This window comes from Indicator indicator, chromosome 5, assembly GCF_027791375.1.
Source record: "Indicator indicator isolate 239-I01 chromosome 5, UM_Iind_1.1, whole genome shotgun sequence".
NCBI lineage: Eukaryota > Metazoa > Chordata > Aves > Piciformes > Indicatoridae > Indicator > Indicator indicator.
In genome coordinates this window covers 31,106,430-31,121,623 of record NC_072014.1, presented here as the reverse complement: position 1 = coordinate 31,121,623, position 15,194 = coordinate 31,106,430, and the positions used below count along the sequence as shown (strand labels likewise).

The following is a 15,194-nucleotide window of genomic DNA, read 5'->3' as shown; positions in this document are numbered from 1 at the left end:
GGAGGGGGGAAGGGGAGAAGGGGAGAAGGGGGGAGGAAGGAGGGAGGGGAGGAAGGAGGGAGGGGAGGAAGGAGGGAGGGGAGGAAGGAGGGAGGGGAGGAAGGAGGGAGGGGAGGAAGGAGGGAGGGGAGGAAGGAGGGAGGGAAGGAAGGAGGGAGGGAAGGAAGGAGGGAGGGAAGGAAGGAGGGAAGGGAGGGAGGGAAGAAGGAAGGGAGGAGGGAAGGGAGGGAGGAAGGAAGGAAGGGAGGAGGGGAGTGAGGAGGGGAAGGGAACAGAAGGGAAGGAAGGGAAGGTTGGTTTAACCCAGTGAAAAATGTCCAGAGGCATCTCACATTGCTTTATTAAAAAAAAGACCCATCAAGACAGCTTCTTATGGAGAACAGATTTACATTCCTGAGAGTGAATAACTGTTGGGACAAGACTGCCTCTAAGTGTTCTAGGACTTGTCAGACATTATAATCAGGGGACTTCCCTTGTGGTTGTCGCAGCCGAATTTGTAAGGTAGAAAAAGCTCCCACAGTCACATGAAAGAAGAGCTGCCACAGGTTGCGCAGTTCATACAGGTACATGTTACACAGGCAAATTAAGCCAAAGGTCAGGAAGGATTTGGCATTCCTCCAGCCCGTGTAGTACACAAACAGGTAACACTGTCCGAAAATAAAACAGAACTCAGATTACTACCTGGAAAATAACATCCACTGAAGAAGCATTACCTAGTCAAACTCACAAGTAAAAGTCTAAATCAAGCACATGTTAAGAATGGTATCAATTTAGCAGTCCTGGAAGGGTGAAAAGTGCATCAATACAAGGCTACATTTGGCTTCCATTAAACCCTCTTTGAGAACACATTATCTCATAATAATTGATTACAGTCTGCAATGATGAGTGGCCTAATACGAAAGAAACTTGATGTTCTTGGTAATCTCTGGTCAAAACATCCTCTGTTCCACTCGAGCAATGAGGAAGGAACAAGAGGCAGTGCTAAGACTCCTTCAAGCAAAGCAATGGGACAGATGTGCAAGGTGGATCATCACATTTGGAGAGGAATACACCACAATGCTCTAATGCTACCCTTTGTTAAGGGTCAGCTTCTGCATGCTCTGGTGTTAAGCAGAAGGTCATGACTGCCCACAGTTCCCTACTCTGCATTCTTCCTACTGCAAGTGGAAATCTGTCCAAGTCCCTCACCTCAGTTTTCATGTCTGAAAGGACACAACTTCTACACAGGTATCATTTTAACTCTTCCTTGATCTCTACCAAAAAATTTGTTTGCCCCTTTCTGGATCCTAATCATTTCTGTCTGCTGAAGAAAGTTTTTGTTGTGCTTCAAGGTAGATAACAGATTCACTTGGGCATACTTTGTATTCCAAAACTGTTTCCAGTGGATATATAACCATGCTCACACAAATTTTTAACAGCATCCATCACCAGTTTATCTAAGTGTCATTTCTGTTCTCCTTGGGCATTTGCCATGTTTTATCAGTCAGAGAAACTCTACTTACATTTCTTTTCATTTTTAATGTTCATCAAAAAAGAGCCAAAGCATTGCACAATTGCAACTGAACAATGCAATTTATTGAGGTTACTTCATATTCTGTTCAAAATGCAACCTTTTTCCTATAAATCATGGCTTTCTACTCTGAGTGTGGCTGAGATTAACAGAACTACTTGTGATTTCTGGATATCTAAATATCTTTAGAGATGTGAGTACTGACAGTATCAGTAAGATTTGTATGTCCTTCCTCCAAAGCAAAGTAAATCTAAAGATAAGTAATCTGTGTGTTTCAGAACTAGATGGAAGTCCTCTGAACCTGCTAGGTCCTTTTGAGCAAAGCAAATGCAACCTACTTCTGCTGACAGTTTTATAAATCATATCTGAAAGAGCAATTAGTTGGTACTAGTATCTCAGCAATACAAATTCAGATCATTTCCCAGTGTTGTCACCTCCACTGACAACACATGAATAACTGCTTCCAAGATTAAAGGAAGAGTCAGGATATGCTTCATCAAAATGATTAATAACTATAAAGGGTTAAAAGAAAAAACAAAAATATTATAGGTTTGAAAATGTCTCAGTGCAACATGATGTTGAATAACTGAGTTTTACTGAAAATCTGTTTGATCTTTTCAGTAGTCTAGGTTTGAGAATTTAGAGATTTGCCACTTACAAAACAGGGCAACAGTCAAAAAGCCAAAACACTGCAGTTTTAACACTTTAGTATAACAAATACTGTTAGAAAATCCCTGAGGGATTTTTTCTTTCTATTAAAGAGAAGTAAGTATGGCAATTACCGATGATGCTTTTCTGTAGAAGGCTCCTCTGTACTACTTTTTTTCAGTGAGCCTATAACTAAGTTCCATTTTCTGCCTGTGCACCTAGGTTGCAAACATTTTATTGGAAACTAGAAACACGCAGCTAGGCTATTAACTGCTCAAGGCAATACAGCATTATGGACACCTTGTAGGTGAACTGACAGTGAAATGTGGTGTCATGCAACTCGTGGAATTAATCTCACCAACTCCTAAGCATGGCAAAAGAATACCAGATCGTGACAGAGAACTGACAGCCTCCTTAGTTCTGAAAACTGACCAGTTACATATTGTAGGAATGACAGCAGAGGAAGAGCAGAGGGTGTGGAACAAGAGCCACATCAGATGTATTTTGAATATTAAGAAAAAGCCAACATTCCAAACAGCATGGATTCTTTCTTTAAAGCAGCTCTATTCAAGTCAGACAGTGAGGGAAAGAGGTGTGTCCTTACATGTCAATGCACAGGCATGAACACTTCATAAAGAATAAGGTTTCTGTCTTGGAAGAGGAGGGAAGAATGTGCTTTTTTTTTGGCACAAAAAGAAGCATGGAGGAGCTCCACATTATCTGATATGTCACAGATTGTTGGCACGGAGAACTAACACGGATCTGAAGAATTAAAGACAGAAGCTGATGAAAAGTCAGCAAGTGGTGAAGAACACAAGTTGTACTGTGACACTTTCCCAGTTCCAGAGAATGGAGATTACAGGTAACATGGACAAAAGGCTGGCTGAGGAAAAGGCTGATATAAAAGAAATATCCTGAGACATTATCTTATTTTTTAGGGTCTTACACAGTACTAAACATTGTCAGAAAGAAACACGTGGAACCTGCATAATCCACAAGTGCAAGAGGTTGAAAGTCAAAAGAATTACAATAACAGCAATTGAGCATGACAGTGATTAGTTGTAGCTACACTTAACAGCAGTGTCACTGAATGAGAAATGCCAGTGGGCACCAGAATTCCTTGCTAAAAAATTATACAGCAAAGTAAAATTCAGATGGGGAAATGGAAAACCTACAGACATGAAATGCAACATGAAACATCAGATAGCAGAAGGAAAACAGTGGAAAGTGGCTGAAAGCTTTGACAAGCGAGGAGATGCACAATAATGTAAGGAAGTGAGGAAAATTCTGGGGTGTAATGCCCAGGTATTACTGCATTTGCTTATAATCTTCCCAAAGGAAAGAAGCAGTAAGGCATTTGTTCAGATAGTTAAGCTTACTTCAACTATGAATCTACTATTTTAAGAAAATTAAATAACCTCCACTGCTTGTGACTTTAAAGATAAATTGTAAGCTCCAGACAGAAAAGCACACCTAATCTCCTAATCAGTTAACTGGGGAAAAATGCCAGCAAACAGAAGTTCTTTGTATCAATCTACTGTATGATTATGATTAATTAAATAAAACAGAGAAGAAATAATTTTTTATAATTACCCTATTCAAGTATCTGTGACATTTAAGAAAACATGATGACATTTATAGATGACTGGGTAACATTTCTAAACTTTAGTGAATTATGCAAGCAGAACACACCTGGTACAAACAGGCTGCTGTTCCAAGAAAAAACGCAATGACATAGCTGAAATCTTCACCTTCACTCTGTGAAAACAAAAAAACCCTGTTTTACAATGCTGCAGTGAAATACAAGATATTTTCAGTATGAAAGCTGTTCATTATTGTATGCTTAATCTCACATCGGGGTTTATAGCAATTCCTATACTATGCTAAATCAAAAGAGCACTAATCTTTGCTTACTTGTATGTCTGGAAAGAAACTACCATGACCTGGAATATGACCAAAATGTTTACTCACAATAGACAACGAATGCTGAGAGTTTCAAAAGCTTAAAGCTCTACCACTGGATACTTACACCTTCTCCAGACAGCTTTAAAAATTCAAGTCTGAACAGTGGTAACTACCTTTAGTATCAACTTTGCAGAAACTTTGTGTCTTCCTCCAGGAAACAAGATAGCAGGGAAAGACAGGAACTGGCCGCTAGGGTGTGGTAAAATTCCACAGAGCGTAAAGCAGGCAGCTCTGCCTTCATGGTCGTGAGAGCAAACGGAAGCACATCAATTTATCAAAGAGAGATTGTTGGAAAATTAAGTTTTCTTGAAGGAAAAGACAGAAAAAAATTTACTTGAAGTGATAGATCTTTCTAGAAAGTGTTTAAAAAGAAAATAAACCAAAATTCCTTCTAAGTTATTCAAATGGGTTTATATAGAGTGGAGCAGAATAAATTTACATGCTCAATGATTATTCTAACTGCAATTCAAACAAACATTTGTGACAATCAAAAACTTTCCCAGTAAAACACTGGGTCCTCATGCAAATGGGCTTCCTTGAAAATTAATATCATTTTGAAAAGGTGGTCCATTTGGAACTGTAACTTGTTTCTCCTCAGAGTATGTTCAGTGTGAATTATTTCCATCTACAGTACTGACTTGGAAAAAGTTTCTACGTCTGCATATGAAACTCACCTACACAATGCATCCTACTCCACATCAAAATCTTTGCCTCAGTACACTGGAGTTTGATTTTGTTTGGAGTGCTTTCACAAAACTAGCTGACACTGCCTGTCTCCTGGAGTATAGTTACAGACTGTAGCAGAGTTTTGCTAAAACATTTGCTAAAACATAAAAACACTGATTATAAAAGGCAACACTAACTAAGAGAGAAGCTTTTGAATGACTTCTCAGAAGAAGTTCAATTAATTGTGTTTCGGATTACTTCTCCCTAAATATTGTGTGGTTTTCCATAATAAAGTAAACTAAGAGAAATTTTAATGGATTTTAATGGGCCTCATTTGTCAGATATGAAAAAATATCTTCCATCTGTACTGCCATCTATTGTCTCCAGATGCAGTAACATACAGAATAAAATTAACTGGTTGCCCTGTCATCTCTTGAACACGTTAATCTAACTTTGGCATTTCTTTTTAAAAATTCAGCTACAGAAAATTAACAAAGCAAGTTGTAGAAACAATCCACTAAGTGGTGCAAATCTGTTCAGTGCTGTATGTACTACAGTATATTTAAATTCATTCCTATTTATAAACAGAGAGAATTATGCTTAACTGAAAAATCTGATTAGGGATAAAATAGAGATTCTAATTTTTATTCTTGAAAAGAACAAAGTGTTCCATGCCAGGTTCTTCTTTAGAATTGTTTTTGGGTTGATCAACCCTGTTCATTTATTCATTAGTCTTCAGGAAATTATGACACCTCAAACACTACTGCTTTATTAAAGCTTTACATATATAAGACAACTGGAATACAGGTCATCTGCTTTACCTTACTTCCCAAAAAAATCCATTAGGTATCAAAAGCATTGCAGTTATAAAGTCCAGATGTATGTTTGAATCAAAATATTATCTCATTAGCCAAGAAGGAGGATTCTCACTTTCTTTCAGAAAACTTCCATAGGGTTTTAGTTTCTACCTCCATCACCACAACAGTAGAGCTAAGTCAATTTCTTTTTTTTTTCCCTTTCATAACTAACACACATGAACCGTCTGTGCATGCTTACAAGTGCTATTAGCACACTCACCTGAATGGCTTAAAAATCATTAACCACTCTTATTTTCATTGTAGCAGAAGAAACAGAATAGAAAGAAAGGCTACAGGAAGGGTCAGAGCAGAGAGTTTACATCAACAAATGTTTGTTGGGAGGTTGTTTAGTGAAGGCGGTGGTGTTGGTTTGGGGGAGGGGGGTGTAGAAGAAATCACTTGACAGTTTCTCTTACATTGATCATTTCAGCACACAAAGAGACATAAGAATGTTTATTAAAAAACAACCAAAAGAGAAAAAAGATTTGTAAAATACAATTTTACAAAACCTGTTTCATGATGTCTGCTCTGTGGATCTTTAAAAAAAAAAAAAAAAAGGCAAGAGTTTCAAAGCTGTCCATCATTTCTCTCAAATGTTTTTAAATAACACCTATTAAAATTAAACATCTCATAACCTTGCATAGCTTTAGAAAACAGAACATTATGTTCACATACTCACTGCTACCAAGGCACCTAGGAAGGAATCAGCCACCCACCTTCTACTGCATTTGAAACTCACAGCCTTAATGAATGATGCATCACGCTCAAGAGGGATGCACAGATCACAAACAATATAGGTTTCCTAAACAGAAGTCTGACCTCACAAATAGTATTTCTTAAAATAAAACTATTAAGACTTAGCTCATATACCCATCTTCTAGGGTGATATTATGTTGTTATGATGCATAACCCATAAACATGCACAATACCTGCAGAAGACTTTCTATGGCATGAAAGCCACGGATTAAATTCAAAGCCCCGCATAACAGACTAAGCACAAATGAGACAATCCCTGTCAGAGTCACAGGTTCCAGACGCTGATGAGGAGCTGCAAAGCAGATCAAAAAAAGGTATCAAAGGTTATGCAATGTCCTTAGAAATTTAATAAAATAGTAACTCATTTTTTCAGTGGCATATAATGCAAGAAAAGATCACTGAAACAAACTGCAAAATGTCAATCATATTTTCCAAGAAGAGATATCTTAAATATTTCAAAATAAGGTTGAAGTACTCTCTCCTTCAATTCACATATATCACTGTCTTTTGTATTTAGTCTTTAACTCAATACATTCAGTTGATTCAGCATGGTACTGAAGGCTCCTAAAACTTGCCATGATCGCAATGACAAAGAATGCACCTGCTAGTGAAATTTGTCCACAATTAGTAGCCAGCTAATAAGCCACATACTTAAAGCTCCTCTCACAACCTCCACTTTTATTTAACACTAATGCATTAGCAGAGCTCTTGAGACTGATTCAGCTCGTTTACTTAAGAGAACACTGTGAGGCAAAGCTATTGCATTCCCCTACCTTAAAAAATACAGCCCAAGAGTGCTAGCAAAGACACAAATAAGAAGACAGTTCTGAAACTATGCTAGGACCTCTGTCACAACCTTATACAGACCTTCCAGATAGTGCACAGAAATCTATTACAAAACACACGAAAATTAGAACACAGTTTTCTTTCCATGCACAACCACTCTTTTGGGCTTATCTAGGGTCACAAGTACATAACAGTTGTGTATGTTCCTCATTACTGTCCCTTTCCATAATTAATAACAGAAAGCAAATATGAAAAAAACAATGCAAAACTCTTGAAAGTCTAGGCAAGGCTGAGAAAACAATGGGACTACTGAGCCATACTCAAATCATTCTGTTCAAACCAACGAAGTGTAAAGATGTGAACAATGAGGTTAATGAACTGTAACATTAATAGAGAGAGGGGTGTCAATCCCAGTTGTTTGCATTGCACAGATCCAGGAAAAAGGCTTTCCAAACAGTTTATGAAATTACAGAACCTAAAGAAATAATGACAAAAGCTATTTCACACTGATAAGCAGACAGGGCTGTCTAATTATGAGTGTGTGATAACTTAAAAATAAACCACAAAATTAGTTCAGTTAACTCATTTGTTCTAAATTTAATAGGGCAATTAGTTGCATTTATTAAACAAAAGCATAACCCATGTTTAACTTTCAGAGCTTCTCTAACTGTAGTACCTATTAGAGGAATACTAGCAGCAACCACTCAGTTAAGGCTACATATACTATTTGCATACCAAACCATTCTTCTTCAGTGACTGGTTGATTTGGTTTGGGTTTTTTACACCATTTCATCTAGAGAGTGGCAAAAAGCTGCAGGTGTATGAGACTGTTTTTAGCCAAAAGTAATTGCACTTCATTAACTGGTGGATACAGTTTGTTCACAATCCCATCTTCCAAATTTATTGGGGTAACTTTAAAGAATCACGTGTTAAAACGGTATTTAAAACACTTCTTTGAGAACCACAGAGAGAAAAGTAAAGAGTTTTGCCAGCTAAATCAAGACAGTGTAAGAAGGATCATAAAACATTAACTTTTCTTTCTTAGTAAAATACGAAAACAAATACAAAAACTTCAAAGGACATTTCAAACTACTGCTGATGTCAATTAAGCTCTCCAGGGCTTGATACATTTTAGCATTACAAAGCAAGCAACAAGACTCCTTTAAATACCAAAAAAAAAAAAAAATTTGAAGGCAAAACCAGAAGAATGAAGGAGGAGCATCAGAGAAGGCAGGATAAAGGATAGCTTAAGTCAGCACCTCTGTAAATCTTAAGAGATCTGATAACTGCCATATCAAAAACTCTCTAACACAAGCCAAGGATCAATAACGCACAAATTCTTAATTAAAATGTTGACATGTAAATAAAAATCTAGGAAATTTACCCAACATGAGAAACTGCATTACTTGGAAGGACACTTATTTAAAGATAAAATGTATGAAAACAAAACAAACCATTGAGTACACCATCACACAAAAGTAACTGATTTGACAACTGCTCCTTCATTGTAAAAATTCTCAGAAAAGGGTAAATTTATCCTAACCCAAACCATGCTGTCACCCTATTTCTAATGCCTGCCAAACACAGATACTCACCTTTGAAGCAAAATTCTATCCATAATATGTACTTTATGTGCCACACACTGGTAATTACTCCTCCTCCTCACTACAAAGCACAACTGCCACTAATGGAAAATGGCTGCTATGTTCAGTTACTTGAACAACATGGGAGGCCTGAACACTAGACCTCAGGTATTCACCCAGTTACAAGTATATGCAAGCAACACACAATGTTTCATTGGCACAGCCAAACTAAGACAACAAATTCAGTTATTCTGTTTAACCAAACAGGATTTGCATCTATCTAACTTCCTCCCTCTGTGTGCCATCCAACTTGATTTAACATACTTAATTCACTTACAGCAAGTCACATTTTTTAAAAGGACAGCCTATTCAAGAAAGTGCACCAGGAAAATTATCTCTTCTTGTGAGGATTTATACTTGGAGCAAAGGAGAAACTTTGAAGTCTAGCCAACTGAGTGGGTAGCAAATAGCCAGAGAAAGTTCTTTTTAAGTGTGGAGAGAAACGACGAATGTAAAGAAATACAAAGCTATTAGCAGACTGGCTAAAAAAGACACTGTTACGCAATAGCATCTAAAACTGGAAGAGCTGAAGAAGGAGCAAAGTGCAAACCTCTCATAATGTACAGCCATTTGCTTGGTGAGTTTCTACAGCAATTCAAGGAAGGAAGTGGATAACTGAACAGAGAGATCTACGGAATTCAGAGGAAGAAGAAACTTAAAAGTAACTGAAAGGGGGAAAAACAGAAGAAAGTAAACATTGAAAGAAGACAACAGAACTACTTCTGTAAGACAACTTGTGGAAAGGTAGGTGAAATACATTGGAAGATCATCTGCCAATTATTGTTTAATTTTTATGTTACAGTAAAAAGGAAAATGCTCCTTATGCATTTTGGTTTAGGCCAATATGATCTTCCAACACTTTTATCCAGAGAAGTGAGAAAAACTTCATCTCTTACTACATGGACCACTTCAAAAATACAGTCAGTTTAGACATGGGCCGAATTCCTTCATGCTTACTGATTTTTTTTTTCCAGCTGCAGTAAGTCTGAATCTAGAGAATTTTCAGAGTTAACCAGTTGCCACTTTGCCACCATAACCTTTCCACAAGCCAGGATTACACTAGAACTTAAAAATCAACGATGTAATCATCGAAAGTAGCAAAGGAATGGTATCCCAGCATTATATACCTTTACTCATCTACTGCTTATATGTGTGGGGTTTTTGTAAGGGGATGTATAGTGTACCTTAGAAGATTCCACTCTTCTAAACAATTTAAGTATCTTCACACTTTTTCTTTATTAATCTTCCAGAATCTATCTTTAATACTGTTAAATTGCAAGTACAGAGATTGTGAGCTATTCCTACACTGCCTCATAGTACTCAGAATTCTCAGGATCAGGGCCCCACCAGTACAAATCAGGCATTTTCAGCAGAAAGTAGTTTTTTAGCCTTCTAGAGGAATCCTTAGGAGCAAGTAAAGCAATTAGGGTAACAATGGCAAAGAGACTATATTGAGAGACAGGAAAATACATATAAACTGCAAAAATTAAGCTGATTGCTTGTATTAGAGAACTAAAGGAAGAGCTGTTAACATTTATGATTGACTTTTCACCCTGACACTGTAAAATGAACAGTACTGATGTATGTCTGCCCAGGATAACTACCTTTATAGACAGAGGCACTTCTGGAAAAAAAAAGGGAAGATCGTAACAACTTAACACTTCCTTTTATTCTAGTTATGATTTTGTTTCACTAAACTTGGAAAACTGGAATCACATGATGTTTGCTTCACATGTGAAATCCATGTCTTAGTGCAAGGACTTGGAGAGTTTTAAGTTTTCTGTCCTGCTGGAAAATATCTAAAGATGGACCTCGAACTGATCTGGAGCATTCACTTAAAAACACAAAGCTTTAACCCAGTTCAACCACACAATTCCAATTTACCTCCTACCTGAAATAGAGGAAGTTTTGAAAAATCAATGACTACTTACATGAATGTGGCAAATATTGCTACTATTAACATCACACAAGAGGCACTTATTTTAGAGAGAACATCTTCTAGCCAGCACAGCTCTTTGGATTTTCACTGTCACAGATGCTTGTCCCTCCAAACTGCTCTAACTCATGTTCTTAGCTTGTGTCATCACTAGGTATTACTTGACAGAGGTACTACAAAATTTCATAAATCTTGAAAGGTCAGAAAAAGAAAGATCACCTTGTTAAGAATTCTCTTGTTAAGTAATCATCTTTATTTGCTTATATTCATGCAGACTTACTCTATTGAATAGACCCACTTCTCCCTCAAGAATACTTTGGGAGGACAGGCACTTTGAATAGAGGACAAAAGAGGCATCTAAGCTTAAGTACATGGAAAGTAGTGGCAGTTCTACGCTTTAAGAACATCATAGTAAAAAAAAAAAAAGCTTTTTTAAAGAAATAATAACAAAGGTTAATTCTACTACCTGCATATTTAAGTATACGAAACCAAAATCCTGAAACTTACCTGCAGATATCTTACCAGTACCCTTGTATTCTGGCACAGGTAAACCTGTGAACCCATTGGCTGAACCAAGTTCTGACACAGAAACTTGATAAGGTGGTCTCAGCTTGATTTCTGTCTGCATGTCAGCAAGATTCATCTTTGTTGACAAAGAGCGTGTGTTGTTATATCTCTGTTTGGTCCTCTGAATGAAATTATCTGTGTAAAATTTAAAATACAAAGATATAACCTCACAGACTTTTATTAAATAATCCAAGATGCAGCTTTACATACTACGTAATTAATAAACTAAAATATATTCTTTGAAATGGTTGTATTTTTCTTGGACATTTTCATGCTATTTCTGTTTTGTGGCTAACATATCATGAGCTATTTAATCATGAAGTAAAAGAAAAATTAAGCTCTAGAAATCTAATTACTTAATAACTGAATAAACTAATGATTTTTCTCTGCATGAGCCTGAATGTGTTGCTAATAGAATGGATTTACCACACTCATTCTAGCTTTTACATTAATTTGGTAAATATCCTTATGAAAAATTAACTCCTGCATTCAAATATAAACTTACCTGAGAATGAAAAGCACTTGCAAAATATTCAGGCAGAGAAAATTAATATCCCATTACACAAAGACTGTAATAGACCTATATTCTAACTTAACAACTAGTAGAACAAAGGCGGCGTTGGGACAGAAAGAAAAGTGTTCACAGAAATCTTTGTAAGGAAGACAACAATATTATAAAGAATGCTTTTTAAATTGTCTGACTGAATTATAGGCAGGAATTAACCAAGTGGAATATCTTCCCCCATATTTCTAAAACTGCAGTTCGTTTTGCTCTAATGCATTTTATAAAAATATTTAAAGTAACTGCCTAACAGATAGTATTAAAGTGACAGACCTTAATGGAATCTGTAACAGCTGTTATCTGGTGTGTATGAGATCTGGTGTGTTTGGAGCTTGCATGACAGAAGATTAAATGCTTCACTATACCATAAGACAAATAAAAATCTCTCCCTTTCATGTACTGAAAAAAAAAACAGCACAGCTAAGGGCAAACACAAAATTGCAGTCCTTTACTTGAGAAATTTACTCAGCTCAGTGTGCTTACAGGTTAAGTATTTCAACAGGCATGAAGTCAAACAACTCCCAGTGTTACTAACTAGGAGAGGACGAGCTCCAGATTCGGTCACACAAAGCTTAAATCAAAACCTTCTGGAGCGCACAGAGAGATTATAAACAAGTTTGGATAAAACTCAAGCAGCCTAATTTAATGCCCACAGAAATATAATCCTTTATCGATGCTAATAGAGTCAAATTAGATTCTAAATCCACCTGAAATACAGCTATGAATGGTCTTGGACATTTCTGTTTAGTGTGCATTAAGTTGCCCATCTATTTATTTGTCTTAGTGTGAGAATTAAGGGAAAAAAGGCAGATCCTTACCAAACTCTATAAAACAGTACGGTCTAACAGCAGTATTTGTCTTCATCATATTGTAGGTAGTGATGAACTCTTTTTGAAGCTCATCCAGGAAGCAGAAAGCCAAGACACTGGGATAATTTTCAGTGCACAACATCATATAGCTTACTCCCAGAGAACTTATAAAACTGTAATTGAGACAACAAATTCAAAATTTCAAATGTAGATCCAAGTATTTCACTGCTTGCTAGTCTGATCTTATATTCAATAATCAGAAAAGTAAAATCTGCTTTGAGGTAGCAAAGGAATTAACATTTACTGAAAAAGTCCAACACTACTAGAAGAAAAACAACGTACTTTTAGGCAAGGTTTTACTTTAACACCATTTTGTCTGAATAGATGAGAAGTTATGTTACACATATAAATTGTATGTGTGTGTGTGTGTGTATACGTATGTAGAATATATGCAGAACAGATGATTTGGTGCATCCCGAAAATGCAAAAGCTTATCTTCAGATTGGGAGGCAAGGGTGTTTGGTTCTTTCTAATATGTGAGGAAATAAAATAGAATACTGGATTCATCATTGTCCAAAGACAGTTGCAAGGATGACCAGAGAGGCCGAGAGGAAATTAGAAAGGGGCGGTTTACAGTATACATATCCCTATTGTTTTTAGGGAATTTGTTAAATAGAGCTCATATCTTCATGACGCATTCAAATTTCTTCATAATCTTGATGGACAACTTATAATCAAAGACTTAAGTAATAAAATATATCCCAACTAAGCCCTACATTTCATTCTTAGAAGTTTATTTTAAGCTGGTAAGTTTACAAACTACTGTTGAGGTTGTAAAAAAAATATTGACTGGAAAAATTAGTCCATGCTGGGCCTAACCCTGAGAAACGCTGAAAACTCACATATACCAATGGGAGGCAGAGAAGGTTGAGAGCTTCCCAGGATCATGCAGGTGGTATACTTTCCACCTCTAGAACTTGCACATGCGTGCTAGGGGTTAGGATGAAATTACTCACCTCATTTAAAAGAGCATATCTAAACTAAAATCAGAATTCGGTTCAGTTAAAGTGCAACTGAATTTCCAACTACACACAGGTGCACCTAGTTACCAATACGCAGGAGAAAGGTCATATATAAAGCAAAATTCTGAGTAAACAATTAATTCAAAGAATTGCTTCATGATAATCCAAGTTTCATGATGCAAAAGGGAAAAGAGAGCGTCTTCTGCATTATTCAGTGTTCTCATGCCAGTACACTATGAAATTGACTAGCTAAAAAAATGTTGGAATAGTTATTTTTAAAAAAGTCAAATCACAAAAGCGTGAAGAGAAAACAAAAAAACCCCAACATTTTTGTGAAAATGCTGGATGTAGCAGTAGAATAGGCAGGCTCCATTCACTTATTCAAGGCTTTACTAGGCACTGCCTTAGCACTAGAAAAACCATTACCACCCTTCCCATTCCCTGTGTGCCATATGAAATAATTACTGAGTTATGCTTTTCTCTGAAGTCAATAGAAATTCTGACAGTACAATAAAAGGGCTTAATTCTGCAACATCCTAACAACAAACTTTCAGAAACACTGAGTGATGAAAGTACTTCAATACCTTTTATAATTTGCATAGATCAAAGAGAGAAAACAAACAAATACTAATTGAACTAACATTGGGAAGAACACTTCTGGTCATTTTCAAATAAGAAACAATACTGAAATCTAAAAAAATATTTCTAGTAGGTCAATATATTTATAAAAATACTGCCTATTTCCAATTAGAACTTCCACCAAAGCTTGAGTAGGTTTCAAAGCTTTCTACAGTTTCTCAGTTTTACATTTCTGATATATAAGTACTGCCAAGAATTAAGCTTAATTTGATTAATTATTTCTAATGAGAACTGACAACTTAATAGCTTAGAGATCCAACAGATGCAAACACATATATAAGACAAGTCTTACTTTATGTTATACTGCCCGGTTTTCAGAGTGCATCTATCAGGAAGCTGAGAAAGTTTCTTTGAGAGCATTTTAAAATATTTCCTACATTCTTGCATTCCTGAGCTCTGGTCATAATCTGTAGATGCAGACAGTGGGAGTCCATCCCTCACACGGACTACAGAGGCTGATAAAATCATAGACATTGCCAACAGAGTTAACGACAACCTACAACACAACACAAATCAGAAGGAATTAGAATGAAAGGAAAGCAAAACCAACTGTGATTTGTTAGACTTCCCAAGCTGTATACTGGTCTTAGGCTTAAAACGGGGCAAAGAGCAGATTTTCAGTTGTAACTCAGATTAGCCCCAACTGAATGAGACCTATTAGTCTGAATGGAACAACACAGCAGCAGTACATCTGCCTTCAGCATCACATTTTCAAATATTTTTATCTGAACTGCCATAAATCCTTATCTAGAGATACCTGTGGAGACTGACATGCTTTTACTTGGCCTTAATAGCACTTGCACCTTTCAAGCTGTGAGCCTTCCAGTT

The 15,194-nt window shown here is 36.6% G+C and overlaps 1 protein-coding gene across 1 annotated transcript; it reads right to left on the bottom strand.

The window, feature by feature from the left end:
• Positions 1–333: 333 nt before the first annotated feature.
• SEC22A (SEC22 homolog A, vesicle trafficking protein) lies at positions 334–14,840 on the bottom strand. The gene is made up of 6 exons (XM_054381119.1): positions 14,659–14,840; positions 12,715–12,878; positions 11,275–11,469; positions 6,576–6,694; positions 3,851–3,916; positions 334–647 (listed from the first exon to the last, which is right to left on the bottom strand). The coding sequence occupies exons 1-6, from the start codon at positions 14,838–14,840 to the stop codon at positions 447–449; spliced, it is 927 nt and encodes a 308-aa protein (XP_054237094.1). The 3' UTR covers positions 334–446.
• Positions 14,841–15,194: the final 354 nt, after the last annotated feature.